General features: G+C 46.3%; 2 protein-coding genes across 8 annotated transcripts in view; both read right to left on the reverse strand.

The window, feature by feature from the left end:
* Positions 1–7,821, reverse strand: part of si:dkey-230p4.1 (centrosome-associated protein CEP250) — a 33,991-nt gene extending 26,170 nt beyond the window's left edge. Inside the window, exons 1-10 of one of the 4 annotated variants that reach the window (XM_059032029.1) lie at positions 7,583–7,821; positions 5,993–6,134; positions 5,221–5,349; positions 3,931–4,008; positions 3,588–3,658; positions 3,021–3,186; positions 2,521–2,627; positions 1,660–1,869; positions 1,121–1,292; positions 499–645 (exon numbers count right to left, since the gene is read on the reverse strand). In XM_059032029.1, coding sequence (XP_058888012.1) covers positions 499–645; positions 1,121–1,292; positions 1,660–1,869; positions 2,521–2,627; positions 3,021–3,186; positions 3,588–3,658; positions 3,931–4,008; positions 5,221–5,349; positions 5,993–6,133 — 1,221 coding nt within the window. In that variant the 5' untranslated portion in view covers position 6,134; positions 7,583–7,821. Of the gene's footprint in view, positions 1–498; positions 646–1,120; positions 1,293–1,659; positions 1,870–2,520; positions 2,628–3,020; positions 3,187–3,587; positions 3,659–3,930; positions 4,009–5,220; positions 5,350–5,992; positions 6,242–7,582 lie in introns of all 4 variants that reach the window. The other 3 variants (XM_059032027.1, XM_059032028.1, XM_059032030.1) reach the window with 3 other exon arrangements.
* A 720-nt stretch (positions 7,822–8,541) lies between these two features.
* On the reverse strand, positions 8,542–18,306 carry LOC117414233 (transcriptional repressor CTCF-like). Of its 4 annotated transcripts, XM_034924100.2 has the most exons (5): positions 17,627–18,306; positions 15,732–15,780; positions 15,014–15,212; positions 14,636–14,668; positions 8,542–10,634 (listed from the first exon to the last, which is right to left on the reverse strand). In XM_034924100.2, exons 2-5 carry the CDS (start codon positions 15,754–15,756, stop codon positions 10,403–10,405), a joined length of 489 nt encoding a protein of 162 aa, XP_034779991.2. In that variant the 5' UTR covers positions 15,757–15,780; positions 17,627–18,306; the 3' UTR covers positions 8,542–10,402. The 4 variants fall into 4 exon arrangements, 2 of the variants coding, with proteins under 2 accessions (XP_034779991.2, XP_034779992.2); XM_034924101.2 differs by lacking the exon at positions 17,627–18,306 and having other exon boundaries at positions 15,732–17,559; XR_009329705.1 differs by lacking the exons at positions 15,732–15,780; positions 17,627–18,306 and adding an exon at positions 13,330–13,482 and having other exon boundaries at positions 10,495–10,634; positions 14,499–14,668; positions 15,014–15,129.
* Positions 18,307–20,335: the final 2,029 nt, after the last annotated feature.

The following is a 20,335-nucleotide window of genomic DNA, read 5'->3' on the forward strand; positions in this document are numbered from 1 at the left end:
CCGCTGTGTGTAGTGGGAGATGTAGTTGTCTATCGAGTTTAATTAGAGGTTAAATCTTGGCCCAGGACTACAATCCCACAATTCACTGCAGAGATGCTGCACATATTGGGAGATGATAACAAGAAAAGTTCAATCAAAATTATAAAAGGCAAGACAAATAATAGCAGAGAAAATAGGAGTTTGATCACAACAGGTTATGTATTAAATAACACAGCCAGACTGTTACTGATCGGTACTCAATACTTGTGTAGACAAGGGCAACCGAGGGAAAGCTTTGTTCTGTGTTGTGTAATCGACACGTTTTTAAGATTCCATTTAAAATAATACCTCACTATTTAAAACATGCTAAATGGCAATCCTTGTGAATTCCGAGAATCTGCACAGTCCTACGAAATACAAATCAGTGTGGAAGCTGTCATTTGGAACTTCATGATAGTACTGGTGCACCTGCTCTAAGGCTTATGAACACCCTGCGAAGGCTCTGGGAGTGTGCGTTACCTGCAGTTCACTGTCTCTTCTGCGGAGGGCGCTCTCTACCTGTGCGATGGTGTTCTGGAGAGCAGGCAGCCCCAACCCCGCTGTGTGAGCAGGGAGAGGGAGACACACCCCCTGCCCATCACCCCTCTGCCCGCAGGCCACTCCTGCCTGCACAGAGAAGACACTGTTCATGTGGAATACATTGAGGGCAGGTCAGAGACATCCCTGATACAGGGCACTGCGATCATCATTCCACCGTATTGCGCCCATAACAGAGAATTTCTTTTATATACTGTTTTTTCCACAAATACATTTGCTATAAATAAGATATCATTAAGAATAAACTGTAGTTTCCCGAACCGATTTGAAGGTACTGTACGGTAACCTATTACTTTTTACATGGCAGCACGGCGCTTGACCCTTCAGACAGGTGAGCTGGGTGTAAAGAAATGCAATCTTCACACCCGCTGTTTTGTGAAGCCTTTTTGAAATTACTCTATTAAACTATCCTATTTTTGTGAATACCAGTGCTTTGTAAATACAGTTTGTTTTAAATGATACGCAGCATAATCTATTTGCGTTGCAGTATGTTACAGTGAAAATAAAAAAAATAAAGCATTTCACTGGGTTTGGTTTCTCTTACCAGCCTCTCGACAGCCTCCCGCATGGAGTCCAGCTCCCTCTCTCGCTCCTTTTCTCTCTCCCTCTCCTTTTCCCTCTCCATCTCTCTCTCCTGCTCCTCCTCCCTCTCCAGCTCTCTCTCTTTTTCTCTCTCCATTTTGAGGGAGAGCAGAGAGGCAGAGAGATCAGCGATCCTGAGGCGGGAAACAGCAGGGACAAACTAATTCCCCAAAGGGGAGCCGTAGCAGTTTCAGCCCAGGTAAGTTGCACTCAGTCCAATTCTACAAGGTAAGCACGTTTCTCTAAAAATTATGCTGACAGTGTGATGCAAAAGTGTTGTTGGGTTATTTTACGGTCAAAGCTTATTAGCCCTACAGTACAGCATATTTTAAAGGTATGCAGTATGATCTTTTTATTAATTATCTAAATGATCACATTTAAAACCAGCATTAAACCTGTTTTTTTAAATTAAAGTTTTAACCTGATTCTGTAACATGAAAAACAGTTCAAGAAATGAAACCCAGAAGCTGGAATAGCTCACGACAAGCAACAGTTTCTCACCTCTCTCTCAGCTCCTCTGTCTCTGCTTCAGCTCGAACCCTCAGCTCTGCCAGCTCCTGCTCCTTGTGCTGCAGGGACTCTGTGAGCTCCTGGAGAGCAGGGGAGGGATCTGGGGGAGGGGGAGAGGAGGGCAGGGCGCACACAGCCCCACAGCTGGACTGCAGGCAGGTGGAGAGACGAGAGAAATCCGCTTGCAGCTCAGACAGATCCCTGCAGACAACAAACAATACTCCAGTCAGTTGAAGTCCTGTGTATTGCACATTTCAACAAAGGAAGTGCAAGTGGAACAGACTAAAGCAAGGTATGCAATCTGAGATCTTTAAATGACTTTGTAGCTCAGAACTGGACCCAGTACTCACAGTTCAGTCTCAGTAGTAGAGATGTAACGATACACTCATGTCACACTGCGATACGTATCACGATATGCAGGTCGCAATACACAGTACATGTGATGGTGCTGACTGGCTGCTTGTATGATGCATAATAAGATCCTTTAACATTAAAAAAATCAAATGAAACGAGATAGGGAGAGTATGTATTCATACCAGCTATAAAACACACTAATTCTTCATTCAAGAACCACTTGGTGAAGTACATTGAGTTATCTTGTGCTTTGGTTCTTGTATCACGATACACACCTCTATTACGACATATCATGTAAAGAAAGTTTGTCGATACACAGTGAATCGTCACACCCCATACTCAGCAGTGTATTATACAACCTCATCATAGCCTCCTTTGATTAGGACTCAGAGCTCAATGCTGTCAAGCCTGGTTTTCACCCAGCTCTGTGTCTGTCACTTTGACTGGACTCACGAAGTCCTGGGAATCTGTTTAACGAGCTGCCATTTCAACTCTGACCTGTCGGTGGCGCTCTTCATGGTCAGAAAGTGGCGTCGGAAGGTCACGACCGCTCTCCAGAGAGCAAGCAGGCGTTTGTGTTCATTGGAGATGTGAGAGCTCAGGATCTGAGAGGGAGGGGAGAGAGAGAAAGAGAGGGAGAGGGAGAGGGACAGTCAGTTGACTAGTTTACTTTACATTAGTTTGGTCATGAGAATTTTGGCAGTACCACTGAAGAACATGTGGATCCGTCGTGTGTTTCTTATTGTTCTATGAGATGTCATCTCGTGCAGTTAGGGTTCTGTCTGCTCAAACTGTGTGAAATGATTCCTGTAGACACCTACACACAATGTATAAACTTCTAATATGAACAAAAAAATGAAGATTTTACAATTGAATGATATTAAACATAAGCGAGTGAAATGTACACTAAGTATAAGATGTACTAGGATTTTGAATCCTTAACTGTGATTAGTGGATTTATAATTTTGTGATTTCTAATGGAAAAGCAGGTCATTCACCTCCCTCTCTCTTTGCCACTCTCCTTCCTTGAGCCCCGCTTCCTCCACAGCTCTGGTCCAATCAGCCGTCAGCTTTCCGAGATCCTCCCTCAAAGCCTGATTCACCTCTCCTGATTGGTCCAGCTGGTTCTGCAGGAGGGAGTTCAGTTCTACCAGCCCAAAGCACCTGCAGGCGGGATGAGAGTGAACGGGAGAGGGGAGGAGAAAGAGAACACATTACTGAAAGAACAAAGAAAGGCCTCACTCTAACCAGTGCGATAGTGGAGGCTGAACCAGAGACATTTCATACCGAGTCGTATGAGAAAAATACCGAGCAGAAATGTATACCCTGTGTATTGCAGCCTGCAGCCTACTGACTGGAAATGCAGAGTCAAAGCCTTTCAATACATCTGCTCTGTTAAGAATATTACATATTTTATATTTGCTTCTTTGCCTTTGGAAATACCTGTATGTCAGTGGGTCCAGAGAGAACTATGTGCGGCGAAACAGGAAGAAGGTGAATTTACAGTGTGTGTGTGTGTGTGTGTGTGTCTGTATGTCTTAGTGTGTCTGTGCCTCTCTGCTCACCTCTGCTGTTCCTCTTCCATCCTGATAAGGGCGCTCTCCAGACTGTCACTGTGCTCCCCACGGATACGCAGCTGAAAGGGAGGGGAGAGAGAGATATAATCAGATGTTTTCAGCCCTAGTGGATTTACCAGTAACATCACAGGGGAATACAGGGGACTGTATTCTATTGTCTATGCACATGCACCACACTGATACCCATCTCTAAATCCACTCTAAGGGGACTCAGGTCAGACTTGAGCCTGAATGGCCAATCCTGCGTACCATGTGACTTGTCATGTGAGAATGACAGCATGTCACAGTCAGTACTGGCTCTCTCACGTTGTCTGGTCTGTGTCTCACTCACCTCCTCCCGGCACAGCTCACTCTCTCTACCCAGCAGTTGTTGCTCCAACTGAAGGCATCGAGACCGGTACTGACACACCTGAGAGAGGGGAGGAGGGGAGGGAGAGGCGAGAGGAGAGGGACAAGAGAGAGACAAGAGGGTTAAGCAAATAAATCCCTTAGAAAATCAAATTTACAGGGGCTCCCGAGTGGCACATCCGGTAAAGGCACCGTGTGGAGTGCAGGATGTGCCCTATAGCCTGGACGTTGCCGGTTCGAGTCCAGGCTATTCCACTGCCGATCGTGGACGGGGGCTCCCAGGGGGCAGCGCACAGTTGGCCGAGCGCCGCCCAGGGGGGGAGGACTTAGGTCGGCCAGGGTGTCCTCGGCTCACCATGCACCAGCGACCCCTGTAGTCTGGCCGGACGCCTGTGGGCTTGCCTGCAAGCTGCCCAGAGCTGCGTTGTCCTCCGACGCTGTAGCTCTGAGGTGGCTGCATGGTTGGTCTGTAGTGTGAAAAGAAGCAGAGCACAGCGGTAGTGGTGGTAGTGGTGAGCTGAGCCTAAAAATAATGGCTATTCTAAAATTGGGAGAAAATGATAAAAAAAAACAACATGTGACTACTAAATAAAAAATTTTAAAAAATCAAGTATGTGTTTACCATAATGTGTGCATCTTTCAGACCTAAGAAATAGTTCTGGAATTAAGATTTACTGGAATTACTGGATTTATTGTGATTTTACTACCTACTGTGCTTTCAGAGTCTACTAGGATGTATTAAAAATCAACACAGCAGCACTGGCCAGCTCTTTGGGTCATTGATAGGGCTGTGCAGACACCCTGATTCTCTGAGTAATTCTCTTTAACATGTTTTAAATTGGAATGCTTTAGAATGGAATAAAAACATGTTAATTACACAAAACAAAGCTTTCCCTCATCTACACAATGAGTTCCAATAACCAACTAAAACCACTCCTAATTTAATCTGAGATTATTTGTATTTTCTTTCTTCTAATCGTTAAATAAAATCATTTTGATTTCACTTCCTCATTTCCACTTTGCTTGCTTCCACAGAAATGTGTAATCTCTGCAGCGAACTGTGGCATTGTAGTCCTGGGCAAGATAGAAGCTCAGAATACATCTCCCACTGAAACAGTGGTAGACAATTCAGTCAGAGTGATTAGCAATTAAGGTAGAGCTAAGGAAAGCTTTTCTTCTTGTGAAATGAAGACATCTTTAAAAGATTTGTTTGGGTTTCATGTAAAGCGTGTTAAAGGGAGTTGCTTGTATTCAGCCACAGTGCTAAGCTCACCTTGCCTTGCAGTTTCTGCACCAGCAGTGCCTGCCTCCCCTCCCGCTCACGACAAGCTCTCAGCTTGCTCCGAAACTCCCTCTGCTCTGAGAGAGACAGAGCGAGAGAGGGGTTTGCGGAGAGAGGGGTCTGCAGAGAGAGGGAGAAACAGAGATTAACACAGGACAAGCTCTCAGCCTGCTCTGAAACTCCCTCTGCTCTGAGAGAGACAGAGCGAGAGAGGGATCTGCGGAGAGAGGGAGAGACATATAGACAGAGAGATTAACACAGGACAAGCTCTCTGAGAGAGACAGAGCGAGAGAGGGGTCTGCAGAGAGAGGAGTCTGCAGAGAGAGGGAGAGACATAGAGAGATTATCACAGGACAAGCTCTCAGAGAGAGACAGAGTGAGAGAGGGAGCTGAGGAGAGTGGGAGAGACAGAGAGATTAACACAGGACAAGCTCTCTGAGAGAGACAGAACGAGAGAGGGAGTTGAGGAGAGAGGGAGAGTGAGATAAACACAGGATAAGACAGACAGACACCTGTCCTGCAGCACTCAGTATTACACAGACAAAAAGGTCCTTGCGAACTCTCATGCTTTCCACCTCAAATACTCTCTCACTCACTGCCCCCACGGTTAATAATAATAATAATAATAATAATAATAATTTTTTTTACCCGAGATACTACGACAACAACAACAATAATAACACGATTTCACAATGTGGTCATTTATTAAGCTCATCTCTCTCTCAGAGCTCGGTTCTTCCCCTCTCTCTCCCCTCCCTCTCACCCTGTCTCTCAGAGCTCGATTCTCCCCCTCGAGCTCATCTCTCTCTGCTCGGCTGTCTGCCAGAAGAGTCTGCAGCTTTGATAGCTCCGCCCTCAGCTCCTCCTTTTCGTCCCTCCAGGCAATCACATCTCCAGACTCCATCCTAGTGAGGGAAGGGGGAAGGGACTTTCAGAACAACAGCGTCCAGAACCACACCGCCCCCTGGACAACAGACAGAGTGTTTCCACAGTCGAGCTGGCGATTCTGAACCTGCATGTGATGGAGATAGGGTTCCAGGGAAGGAGTCAGTGTGAGCTGTGGATCTCATGCAGTCACCCAAGCACACCTATTCACTGTGCAGTTTTGAAAGAAACACGTCTTTCAGCAAAACATATTTTCATTTTAAAAACTGATCTCTGGTGCTACACTAGGTTAAAGAAATCTCTGTTGCAGGCCTTGCTTTCAGATAGACTTGCACTTCCTTGATCATTTCACCTGGAGAGTGAAACTGTCTCCACTCCTTTACTGGCTTCTTACTGTCAGAAACCAACCAGCTGCTTCCCCTAATGACTGACACGCTTTGCAGCCAGTCAGATGTTTGACCCAGAGGACCCAGGAAGTGTAACAAATTTCCTGGAAGGCAAGGCAAGCAAACCAAGCACTTTCTTTAACCCAGTGTAGTACCAGACAAGTTCTATAACATGTTCACACGGTCAACCGTGACATTTTTCTAGATAATATGATTATCGAGACAGTGGCCCCTGTATTGGTACACTGCATGACTTTTTTGTTTGTTTGTTTTACAATGCCAAGTCTGCTGGTGGCATGATGGCCTTTGTCAACCAGTAGGCTCTAAATGGCGTGCTCTGTACGGTTTATTTTGGTTCCCTTTTTCTGAACATTTAATTATACAGCATTTTTTGGGGGTTAAAATTAGTTAATCACTCGTCTTTGTTAGCACCTTCCTTTTTGAACAGAATTTTTTTCTCCAGCTGTCACTCCACATGTAGTAATCCCCCTACTCGTGATAAAGAGGACTACGACTACGACTAATAATAATACAAAAAAGCTTTCTAATTGTGGTAATGTATTAATAATATATGAATTGAATAATAAGGAAAATATTGTTAATGGAGAGTAATACCATTATACATTATTATATCACTATGTGGGTATTGTTGCGCGAACTTTGAATACTAAATTGTGCAGTTTTTGCAGTTCTGGGATCGCTTTGAAAAAAAAAAAATCATACCAGGGATAATAGCTAATTAATTAGCACCTGTCAATATGATGAACGTTAATACCAATATGAGACATGCAAGATTAATGAGGAAATTCGTTCCATTCCTTTCCTAAAAAAAACTGTCAACATGAGAAGAGCATGCAATTGTCAATAACCGCGACCACTTGCGAGGGATACCGTTATATAAAACGTAAGTGTAAATAAAGCACCGTCACAGCATGGTAAAGCAGAGGTAACATTGAATAGCGATGTATGGTAAAGCATATTAATACATATTGTAAATGTATTATATAACCATGGGAAAAATGCACACATTTTGTGGTAAACGTGTATAAGGGATGGTAAAGAAAGTACTGAACGATTCCTACCTCTCTAACTAGACTCTGACAATGAAAACGTTCCAAAACTGTGCTTCTTCTCAACCCATCTTCTCTAGTTTCAGTTTATTTATAATGAAGTGCCCCTGACTTCACGTCAAGGCGATATACACCACGTTCTTTACTTTCTGTATGTATTGTATTATTGGTAATATTTTCCACCGGATTCAAATCCCTCCACCCGACCCCCAACACCCAATCAAGGAGAAAGGAAGGACTACGTTGTGCAGCCCAATCGAGGGGAACAGCGGCGTCTTGTGGTCTGGAGGACAACAGAAACGCAACACAGTACAAATTACTAGAACAAGTTTTAACAAATGCAGTGAATTCTTAATGAAAATATCGCAGCTGTAGACGTCATCGTGAGACAAAACAGCGTGGAACAAGTGTAAAATAATCCCTTTTTTTTGGTTTATCTTTTGTTTTGGTTTCCCTGCCTGAGCTAACATCAATAACCTCCCGCTGGGGCACGTTGTACCAAGCCCTTTCGAGACGACGTCAGGATGGAGGAAGCTTGTGTCTGCAGCTGAAACTTGCTGCGGAAAATGCAAACAAACTGGAGCGGCAGCAGGGTGTGGTGTGCACTGCAGCGAATTTCACAGTATGGTCAACTCTGTGGGTCAATTGCAATGTACTCAGTTATGTTCTAACTGGAGGTCTTCTCGTCGTTAGTAGAGAGGACAGGGCTAACAATAGTCTGCAAGATAGAACCAATTGCAATGAACTAAACGTCTCCAGATAGTCTGCAGGTGGGTGTTAAATTTGATCTCAATTGCAATGAACACAATGTAACAGCTGTGTGCCCCCTAGAGGTGTGTGAAACAGGTATAAAGTTAGTCCAGCAATTCTTTAGACTAAATCATGAGCAACAGCACTACATTTATTCCCCAACTATGGGCAATTGAATTAAATGTAATGAATATAACTGTATACAAAGTCAATGAGTGAAATATTCTTTTATTAATCTAGACCAGAAATGTAAGTCTGACATACAAATAGGGCACCTTGATACACTACCATTGGGCTTAAAGATAATGTAATACATGTCCTGCAGTCTTTGGTTATCCTTGTATTACAGAATCCCATTGTGTAGCTTCTGAACTAGAGGAATGTGGAGCAGAGTCTGGAAACGTCTATTCAGAGCACAGCAGGATCATAGAAAGGGTTTGTTACAGCAATAGCGCCTGCTCTACCCCCTATGCTATCATTCTTGAAGTAATCACTGATAAATTATGTTTGCTGTTTTAAAGATGTTTGTCAGGCTTTAGATTTTTAATGTTCTGTAAACACGACTACTGGAGGCAACAGTGCACCAGCTTGTATCCCACGACACCCTATCTCAGTATAACAACCATCAGATATATCCTTATTAGTGTAGACCCTGATATGCATGGGATACAGCCATCTGAGAATTCTTTGTAATATATATTAGACATATTAACATGAGACAGCTGTCTGAAATGGTGTTGTGGCAGATAGTTTTTTTTTTTTTTTTTTTAATTTAGTCGTCGCCAATTATTTTTACCCCGGTTTTCACCCCAATTTAGCATGCCCAATTATTATCTGTATCCCCGGCTCACCGCTCGCAACCCCCCCGCCGACTCGGGAAACGGAGGCTGGAACACGCGTCCTCCGAAACGTGCTCCTTCCAAGCCGTCATTTTTCGCACTGCAGATCCACAGCAATGCCACCAGACCTATCGTGCCGGAGGACAACACAGATCTGGCGGCTCCGCTGCAGAGCCACAGGCGCCCTATCGGCCACAGGGGTCGCTGATGCGCGGTGAGCCGTGGATTCCCCTGCCGACCTAAGCCCTCCCTACCCGGGCAGCGCTCAGCCAATTGTGCGCCGCCCCCTAGGAACTCTCGGTCACGGTCAGCTGTGACATAGCCTGGATTCGAACCTGCGATCTCCAGGCTATAGGGCACATCCTGCGAGGAGCGCCTTTACTGGATGCGCCACTCGGGAGTCCCTTGTGGCAGATAGTTTATATCAGATGGAAATGACATGATATTAAAATGATATTGTTATTTAACTATATATTCTAAAATCAAGTCCAGGATGCTGTTTAAGATACAAGCTGATTTTTCACCCACTCAGGGTTAGAGTGGCCAGTAAGCTCTTACTTATGGGAGTCGCTATCAGGTGGCTGCACGGTGAGTCTGCAGTGTGAAAAAAGCGGTCGGCTGACGGCACACACTTCGGAGGACAGCGTGTGCTCTTCTTTGCCGGTCCCGAGTCAGCGCGGGGGTGGCAGTGGTGAGTTGGGCCTAAAAAATAATTGGATATGCCCAATTGGGAGAAAATAATACAAAATAATTGCCGATTACTAAATAAAAAAAAAAAAAAGTAACACATGTTGAACAACCATTTTAAACTTTAAAATACAATAGGCATTGCACACACACAGCAGTTTAGCAATCTACACATTATATATATATATATATATATAATATATTTTCACTTCCTCCATGAGAAAGGCGACCGGATTCTGAGAGCTGAGTCACGGACTGACAGAGTTGCAGTTCAGCCAGTTTCCTCTGTCTGTCTGTCTGTGTGTCGGTCGACAGAAAGGGATGGAGACAGCCTCTGGGTTTTCTCTCTGTCTGTCTCTGTCTTTGTGTCCGTCGATGGTCTCAAGGCTCTTCAGACGGGAGTGGAGACAGCCTCAGGGTTTCCTATCTGTTTGTCTCGTCTGTGTGTCTGTCGATGGTCCTGAAGCTCTTCAGGTGGGGGTGGAGACAGCCTCTGGGTTTCCTGTCTGTCTGTCTGTCTATCTGTCTGTCTGTCTGTCTGTCTGTCTGTCGCTCTTCAGTCGGGGTGGAGACGGTCTCTGGGTTTCCTCTCTGTTTGTCTGTCTTTCTGTCGATGGCTCTTCAGTCGGGGGTGGCTCTTGCCCTTGTGGAAGTGCAGGTTCAGTTTGCTCTTAAACCACTTGCCGCAGAGCTCACAGCAGAAGCTGTAGGACAACTCCACATCGTTCTTCTTCATGTGCCAGTTCAGAGAGACCTTCTGTCGACAGGTGTATCCACAGAACTCACACCTGGAGGGGGGAGGGGAGCGAGCAGGGTGGAGAGGGAGAGAGGAAGGACAGAAGAGCATGACTGTGTTAGGGTATGATAGTTGATCATCAGGACATCATTAGTTAACTTTATCATGATTATTTACATCTTTAGTTAATGGTGTCCAGTTGACACAGTGTGTTGTCGTAAGTTGAACACAATTTAAATGGTGTGATGAGTGACTGGACAATAAGTTCATAGATATTTGTAGTAAGACTGTAACGCAAGATCTCCATTGAATCAAGGTATTTTTTACTAAACATTAAGTAACATACTACAGTATTTAGGCTTTTCCTTTTCATTTACTGTTTAAAAGCATGTTTTTGTAAATAACAGTTCATTAACAGGCATGCCTCAAAAAACTTTGAAGCATTGAGGTAAATACTACTAGTTTAAAACATCTTAGATGCCAACATGTTTCCTGTATTAGTGGCCACACTGCCTATACTAGAGCCGTGTGTCTGGATACTCCCCTCCCCTCCTCACGCTCAATGCTGTGCCTGGTCAGTCCCCCCTCCCCCTCCTCACACTCACTGCTGTGCCTGGTCAGCCCCCTCCCCTCCCCTCCTCTCCCCTCCTCACACTCACTGCTGTGCCTGGTCAGCCCCCTCCCCTCCCCTCCCCTCCTCACACTCACTGCTGTGCCTGGTCAGCCCCCTCCCCTCCCCTCCTCACACTCACTGCTGTGCCTGGTCAGCCCCCTCCCCTCCCCTCCCCTCCTCACACTCACTGCTGTGCCTCGTCAGTCCCCCCTCCCCTCCCCTCCTCACACTCACTGCTGTGCCTCGTCAGTCCCCCACCCTTCCCCTCCCCTCCCCTCCTCACACTCACTGCTGTGCCTGGCCAGTCCCCCTCCCCTCCCCTCCCCTCCCCTCCTCACACTCACTGCTGTGCCTGGTCAGCCCCCTCCCCTCCCCTCCTCACACTCACTGCTGTGCCTGGTCAGTCCTCCCTCCCCTCCCCTCCTCACACTCACTGCTGTGCCTGGTCAGCCCCCTCCCCTCCCCTCCTCACACTCACTGCTGTGCCTGGTCAGTCCACCCTCCCCTCCCCTCCTCACACTCACTGCTGTGTCTGGTCAGTCCTCCCTCCCCTCCCCTCCTCACACTCACTGCTGTGCCTCGTCAGTCCCCCACCCCTCCCCTCCTCACACTCACTGCTGTGCCTAGTCAGTCCCCCCTCCCCTCCCCTCCCCTCCTCACACTCACTGCTGTGCCTGGTCAGCCCCCTCCCCTCCCCTCCTCACACTCACTGCTGTGCCTGGTCAGCCCCCTCCCTTCCCCTCCCCTCCCCTCCTCACACTCACTGCTGTGCCTCGTCAGTCCCCCCTCCCCTCCCCTCCTCACACTCACTGCTGTGCCTGGTCAGCCCCCTCCCCTCCCCTCCCCTCCTCACACTCACTGCTGTGCCTGGTCAGCCCCCTCCCCTCCCCTCCCCTCCTCACACTCACTGCTGTGCCTCGTCAGTCCCCCCTCCCCTCCCCTCCTCACACTCACTGCTGTGCCTGGTCAGCCCCCTCCCCTCCCCTCCTCACACTCACTGCTGTGCCTGGTCAGCGCCCTCCCCTCCCCTCCCCTCCTCACACTCACTGCTGTGCCTGGTCAGCCCCCTCCCCTCCTCACACTCACTGCTGTGCCTGGTCAGTCCTCCCTCCCATCCCCTCCTCATGCTCACTGCTGTGCCTGGTCAGTCCTCCCTCCCATCCCCTCCTCATGCTCAATGCTGTGCCTGGTCAGCCCCCTCCCCTCCCCTCCCCTCCCCTCCTCACACTCACTGCTGTGCCTGGTCAGCCCCCTCCCCTCCCCTCCCCTCCTCACACTCACTGCTGTGCCTGGTCAGCCCCCTCCCCTCCTCACACTCACTGCTGTGCCTGGTCAGTCCTCCCTCCCATCCCCTCCTCATGCTCACTGCTGTGCCTGGTCAGTCCTCCCTCCCATCCCCTCCTCATGCTCAATGCTGTGCCTGGTCAGCCCCCTCCCCTCCCCTCCCCTCCTCACACTCACTGCTGTGCCTGGTCAGCCCCCTCCTCTCCTCTCCCCTCCTCACACTCACTGCTGTGCCTGGTCAGTCCCCCACCCCTCCCCTCCTCACACTCACTGCTGTGCCTGGTCAGTCCCCCACCCCTCCCCTCCTCACGCTCACTGCTGTGCCTGGTCAGTCCCCCTCCTCTCCTCTCCCCTCCCCTCCTCACGCTCACTGCTGTGCCTGGTCAGTCCCCCACCCCTCCCCTCCTCACACTCACTGCTGTGCCTGGTCAGTCCTCCCTCCCATCCCCTCCTCATGCTCACTGCTGTGCCTGGTCAGTCCTCCCTCCCATCCCCTCCTCATGCTCAATGCTGTGCCTGGTCAGCCCCCTCCCCTCCCCTCCCCTCCTCACACTCACTGCTGTGCCTGGTCAGCCCCCTCCTCTCCTCTCCCCTCCTCACACTCACTGCTGTGCCTGGTCAGTCCCCCACCCCTCCCCTCCTCACACTCACTGCTGTGCCTGGTCAGTCCCCCACCCCTCCCCTCCTCACGCTCACTGCTGTGCCTGGTCAGTCCCCCACCCCTCCCCTCCTCACACTCACTGCTGTGCCTGGTCAGTCCCCCTCCTCTCCTCTCCCCTCCATGTTGTGCACAGACAGACAGACACACACAATTCCATTGTGACGAGAGGGGAGAGGAGATGAGACTCACCCTGACACCGTTCTGCGACATGATAATTTTCCCACAATCCCTGTAGGAGCAGGAGACACACCCCTTCTGCTTGAAAGGAAATGTCACAGAGAGGTCACTCTCCAAACTCAAGACCATGACACACTGTGAGCCGGACAGGGAAGCTGGAAGTGACTTATAAAAGCACAGTGACAGCATGGTAAGGCATAGGCAAGCATTGTAAAGAATAGCAAAGGATGGCAAAGCATATTAATAAACATGGCAAACCAGCGTAAACTATGGTAAATGAATAGTACAGCCATGGGAGAACTGCACAAATACTGTGGTGACCTTTTACCAGAAAAACAACTCTCACAAAAATGACTAAAATTCACATGAAAGACAAATCTCCACCATGATATTCACTACTATTAAAACAAATACAAAGCTGCCTTTCTTACACCATGATAAAGTGCAACTACACGCAGAGCTTCAATTCAAGAGAACAAGGCATTTTTTTTCAATATTAACATCAATGTGAAAACTCACTGACAAGGGTTCCCAACATTGTGAAAAATAATAAAGCCGTACCACAGACCAGGCTTGGTGTTTTTTGCTGTAGAGAGTTCTGAAGTGATCCCTCTAAAAATACAGCTGAAAACATGTTTCCCCTTGTTCTGTGTTTTATACAGTGCTTTTTAAAGTAAGCACACTTTGACTGTGGACTATACTGAGGTCTGGCTCCTGTAGTTAAGACCAAATATAAAGCTAACTTCAGACTGGAAATCAGTGGTCTTTTCAAAAAGGCAAATATTTGATTGATTCTGAATTGTTTTACTATCATTGTGTTGCTGGATCAATGCATATTAAATGATTGATTATTATTTCAATCAGGCACACACAATAGCCTCCTCATAAGCACTGTAGCCTCATGCTGGACTCATGCAACCCTCTTCATTTATTGCACTAATTAAAAGGCTAAGAAGGAAACAGTAGCGTTACATGTAAAACTGGGAAACAGGACTAAGCAGGCTTGTGCATGGATCACTGTGCTTTACTACACTTTGCTGTGCTTTTACTATGGGAAACTTGTATAAAGGAGGAACCATAAATCCCCACAGTCAGATAATCTAAATAAATGTAGCTAAATAATGTATTTTCTAAGTTTCACCATAATTGAATAAGTGCTTCTTTTACATAAATATACATACCTACATGGAGATGCACAGGGGTCTCCACTACATGCCCATCCAGGGAGAACCAGCTGTCCCCCAGTCTGTGAGAGTGACAGTTCCTATTGAAAGAGAGCCAGCAACTGACAGATTGGAGCTGTGTGGCTGTCACCTACCTCACTGAACGCACATGCTTTCCTTCGCCAGAGCTGCAGAGAGCAAGGACAGAAAGAGAGACATGCAATTCATATTTTTACAGATTCCATTGTCGTCAGTATTAATAGACCTTCAATATTAAGTCAGCCACACTGTTAAGGCCACATTGTGTTGGTCCCTTGAATTGTTTAATAGAAACATTTTCCTGTAGTCTATTACTAACCATTTGCACATACTGTATAGTAACATTAGATTGGTAGTTGACTGCATTTGGCAATCGTTACAAAACAGTCACTATGTTTGGTCTGTGATGTGGATCACACTGATGTCCACTGACCCAGAGAAAAATCGTGCGATGACTCCCGACACAATCCCCATGAACCGTCTCTCTGAGTTACCTGTCTGAGGGCCGGTACTCAGAGTCGTTTGGGTCCATCCTGTCCCTGTCCTCTGAAGACTGCTGGTACTCCGAATCCCTGCGGTCAATCTCACTCTCTTCACCAGACTCCTCTCCTTCTCCTCCGCTCTCCACACTTTCATCATCTCCTTCATCCTCTTCCTCTGCCTCTTTCTTAACTATGTGTATAGGCATGATTGCTGGGGGAGACAAAGCATTGGATAAAATGAAGATGTAAACAGACTAGCCTCTCATTCTGGCTGCCTTTCACCTTTTCCTGGAGCCCTTGGTTCCAATCTGGGGGGGCAAGGAGTGACAGACATACAGACAGACAGCAGACTAATTCACCAGTCTCTCATTTCTGCCTTTAACCTTTCTCTGGGTCAGTGGACATCAGTGTGATCCACATCACAGACCAAACATAGTGACTGTTTTGTAACGATTGCCAAATGCAGTCAACTACCAATCTAATGTTACTATACAGTATGTGCAAATGGTTAGTAATAGACTACAGGAAAATGTTTCTATTAAACAATTCAAGGGACCAACACAATGTGGCCTTAACAGTGTGGCTGACTTAATATTGAAGGTCTATTAATACTGACGACAATGGAATCTGTAAAAATATGGCTTTAATTGTGGGGTGGCCTTTGCACCGAGGTGTCCTTTAAGCAATGTTGCACTAATGGTTGGAAATTCATCTTCTTTTCATCCCTTACCTTTGCAAATCCTCCGGCTCCACATTCATTGCTGTGTGATCCAGGAACTCTGGAATAAGAGAGACACAATAAATTGAACTGATGTGGTAGCTTTGGTTTTCCAAATCTCATTTATTTCTCCAATTTAAATGACCAGCTTGTAGCAGTGTGACATCACTGTAACGGCTTTGTGAAGCTCTGAATTTCAGAGCTCCCCACAGCAATGGCGATGTTTAATCCGGAAAACAAAAATGAATGACTTCATTTAATCTAGCATCACGAGTAAATGGTTCATTATGCGTGGTATAAAGAGAAAAAACTTGAAACACACAAACATAAATAACCTCTTTCTTTATGTCTTCGAAGCATTGTGTATCCTCTTTATTATGTATTCTGGGAGCATGAGCATACAAACAAGACTGGCTCTAATTGTGCTGTGAGGCTGTGTCTGCTCGACACCCGAGCCAGCCTCTCTCTCCTCATCGTCCCCCTGCGCCTCCCTCCTGGGATTCACCCTCCCTCCACTGACCAGCATGGGGCGCCCCTCTGGCCTCGGGTGCTCCTCTGGATCCACCAATAGGCTGAGCTCCCAGGAGTAGCTGTGCCCACCTCCGCAGGCCCAGCGGGTCACCTTCGGGGGGCGCTTTGCTGCTTTCTCTGCCCGGGAGGGGTTGTGGCAGGGCTGCAGGGGGCAGTGGCGACCGTGAGTGTGAACCCACGAGAGGAGCTGCTGGAGGGCAGCCAGGGTTGTGCGCAGGGGGGGACCCTGAAGAGACCAGACTGGGAGCGCAGAGACAACAACATCAATCAACACTGTAAAATCTGTCAAAAGTTTTTGTCCAAGACATTTTTGTGCTAGAGTATTTCATAGTGCTGGACGAACAAGTATTTTAATTTTGAAATCTTACAGAAGAGTAAATAAATATCCAGCTAACATTTTAGGATGGGGACATCATAAAAAATAGCTGCACACAGACAGACACACTCTTCCCTCTTCTGCACAGTAAACTAGGGGTCATTATTATACTTAGCGAATACTTTACAGATAAAACGTGGTGGCAGCGAGCGTTATGGGGTTTAGGGGTATACCAACGCATCGTGTAGTTTACTGTATGTACATTCGGTTTGAAACCCCTGATCAAAACTCACACGCCAAATTCAAGCTGTATTTGTTGGAATATGAGCAGGGTTGGACGGGGAATCATGTTTTTCAATTCCTTTTTAAAATCAATTCCCAATTCTAATTTATTTAAAGGAATTAGAATTGGAATTTTAGAGACCTAATAATTGTTGAGATTGTTCAACTGCTTTCATTTGAAGCCAATCTAATTTTGACTAACAGTGACTTCAACTGAAGTAATTTGCTGCCACAGTGAGAAGCTCATTTTAACAGAATACTGCTAACTGTAATTTTGATCAGTGATGTGTTGGAATTGATTAAAAGGGAAATGGAATTGACCCTTCTATTATAAACCAGACATGGATAGCTGTCTAGCTTGTTTACATTCCCTAAAGGTAGGTTCATCTACGTGTACACGTTATCATTTAACCTGCTTCTACCTGCAGCAGCAGGAGGTTATTATTATTATTAATAATAATAATAATAATAATGATAATAATAATAATAATAATAATAATAATAATAATAATAATAATAATAATAATAATGCCATCAAACGTTGCTGTTGCCCAAGGAATCGTAAATCAGGGAAAAGGGATTTCATTGCATTCTGCTGCATTTATTTTAATGCATTGAAGGATACCTGTACACAGGATAAGAGGGACGTGGTAAATGGCGTCAGAAATACTGTGAGCTTTAAGAAATTCTGACTGCAATATACCATAGAGATGCAGTGATTGAGATACCTGTCCCAGACCTGGCTACAGTAACAATGATTCTGATAAGGAATACTCACCCACACAAACTGTCATGCTGTCACACATCCTCGCTGTCTGTGGACGCTGGCTGGTGCACTGGTGAGATTGTTGCGTCTGTCTGGTGGTGGAAACTAAAACGCAAAGTACAACGCAATTTAGTCAAGTGTAGATTGTAATCACGTCTCACACAAGTTATATTTGAAGTTATTAAGTTAGTTACTTATTGAAAGCTACTGTAGATTTGACAATTTCACACACACATATATATATAAAATATCTAACATGTTGTTACTGTAATCAAATAAGCGGCAGAAACATTGGGTGCGGTCACGAGAGGCAGACTTTGTTAAGTCTGCGCAGATTCTGCAAAGATTCTGAAAATTCATTGCCTACTTGCTCCGATTCTGTGCATATTCTGCGCAGGAGGGAGGAGGGAGGGTTAGGTCGGCCAGGGTGTCCTCGGCTCACCGCGCACCAGCGACCCCTGTAGTCTGGCCGGGCGCCTGCGGGCTTGCCTGTAAGCTGCCCAGAGCTGCGTTGTCCTCCGACGCTGTAACTCTGAGGCGGCTGCAGGGTGAGTTCGCAGTGTGTAAAGAAGCGGGCGGCTGACGGCACACGCTTCGGAAGACAGCGTGTGTTCATCTTCGCCCCTCCCGAGTCAGCGCAGGGGTAATAGCGGTGAGCTGAGCCTAAAAAATAATTGGGCATTTCAAATATTGGGGAGAAAATAATAAAACAAAAAAAAACTAATTGGCAACGACTAAATTTATAAAAAAAAAAAAAAAAAAAAAAAAAGAATAGCTTCCCTACGCAGCTCGACAGAGAGAGGCGGTGGCACAGCAGTGGATAGGATGTAAACAGACCCCGGACTGTCCAGTGCCTACACAATATTCTAATGATTATAATCCTTACCTAATGTTTAAACATATACTGTACATATTAACATGCTATCTGTGTATTCTGACATTTTAACACATATAAATGATGAGTGTTTAGGGCATATGGTATTGGGTAGCTGTCATTGTGCCTCAGGAGACAGAAAATTAAACCTGGTTTAACTCAAATTCATGTCCCCCTGGCATCACAGCTACGCATTTCACTGAGCTCGGATTAACAACCCTGACAGTAATACAGTCAATATCTCTTTCTTAACTCCACGGTTCCGATGTGTTTTCAATGTTACTTGCAAATTCTGATTCCTGTGGTTTACTTCAGAACTCCCTCTGCGGTTGTATTTATAAACCCTACGGAGTATTGAAAAGGACAAACTAAATCAACAGAACACCAGCCGTTTATGTATTTATTTATTTATTTAAAAATGACCAACAATTAACAACGCAGGTCCTAAACAAGCAACGTCCCCTTGAAATGTCTTGCCCCTGTGCTACGCAGTGGAAGAGGCGGGGTCCACTGACCCCTGTTCTGTTGGGAAGCAACACGTCTGCAGAGGGTGGCATCTTTGGCCGAACGGACAGTGGAATGAATGGGAGGTTAGTAAGTGCATGTTGATTTATATTACTGAGGTGACCATATGGCTCCGTGTTCAACGGGACAGTTTGGGATAGTTCAGGCTTTTCAACTCACAACCCAGTGCTCCGACACCTCATCTGTGTGGTCAGGTTTTACAGCCTGGGTCTAATATATTTACAACGCAGTGACCTGGCTGTGCTAACCTTGTCTCCCCTCTCTCACACTAGACTCCTGGTTGTGCTAATCCTCTCCCTCTCCCCTCTCAAACACTAGACTCCTGGCTCTGCTAACCCTGTCTCTCGCTCACATCGTGGCTTGTCACGAGCGGCTGCGTATTAAGAAGTGCCCGTTTCCCGGCTGCATGCACGCATTCTCCTACTGCACACAAGGTAAAGTGAAGGTTCTCTATTGAAGGCATCTTTTGATCTGTGTTCTGGATGCTGTCTGCACCTGATCTAGAGAATGAATGCCCATTGAGGCGTTGCTGGAGGGTAGTGTGCATTGTGGCTAGGGAAGGTCGTGGTTTGCACAGTATGATGTTTTTACTGATCTTACTCTTCCACCTAGTTGTCTTGTTTTAGGAGACAGGAGCTTTATGGCTTGGTTCACCAGCAAATTCACCCTGGGGAAAAGCCACTGCAGTGAGTATATCTCTCACCCTCCCGCCTATAACCTCACTCACTCTCCTTTCATTCTACATCATACTCCTTGATATTAGAACTGTAGATTCATTAATTCATTGAGTGTTTATAGTGAGGGGTAAACTGCCCAATTGACAAAAGTACCACTTCTATAAGGTAATTAGTACTGGAATAGGTATTGCTAGCTTTAATAAGGAATTTGGAGGAGAAGTAATATCCCCTCCCCTCTCTCCAGGTGTGTGTTCTGCAGGTACACCTGTCGACAGAAGGCAGCTCTGAACTGGCACATGAAGAAGAGGCCTCCTATCGGTTTCCCTGCAAGCTCTGTGGGAAGAGGTTTGAGAAACGGGACAACTTGTACTTTCAAGGGATTCACCCCAAAGACATCACCAGACGGATCAGAAGAGGGGGACCCCACCCTGCACCCCAGGGCAGACTTTGGGAAACCAGTTTCTTGATAAGATACCATTTCTATGTTGTAAATTTGTAACTCCTGCATCTTCTTTCTGGAGTGGGGATGGGTGTGGGGTGGGTCTAATATGAATTATTGAAAGTATCAATATCTGGGTCTACATGGAGGCAACCTTTCATAGGTACTGCAGATAACTTCATGTCTGAGAGATTCTGTATTGGCAA

The sequence above is a fragment of the Acipenser ruthenus genome, chromosome 10, assembly GCF_902713425.1.
Source record: "Acipenser ruthenus chromosome 10, fAciRut3.2 maternal haplotype, whole genome shotgun sequence".
Lineage (NCBI taxonomy): Eukaryota > Metazoa > Chordata > Actinopteri > Acipenseriformes > Acipenseridae > Acipenser > Acipenser ruthenus.

Bases quoted from the DNA above. Each gene is read 5' to 3' on its own strand.
- LOC117414233 (XM_034924100.2), bottom strand. From the start codon at position 15,756: ATGTGGAGCCGGAGGATTTGCAAAG. The intron at 15,213-15,731 runs GTAAGGGATGAA...TGTCTCCCCCAG, and splicing joins GAGCCGGAGGATTTGCAAAG to CAATCATGCCTATACACATA. The intron at 10,635-14,635 runs GTAGGTGACAGC...TCCCCCCTCCAG, and splicing joins AAGCATGTGCGTTCAGTGAG to GTGTGAGTTCTGTGGATACA.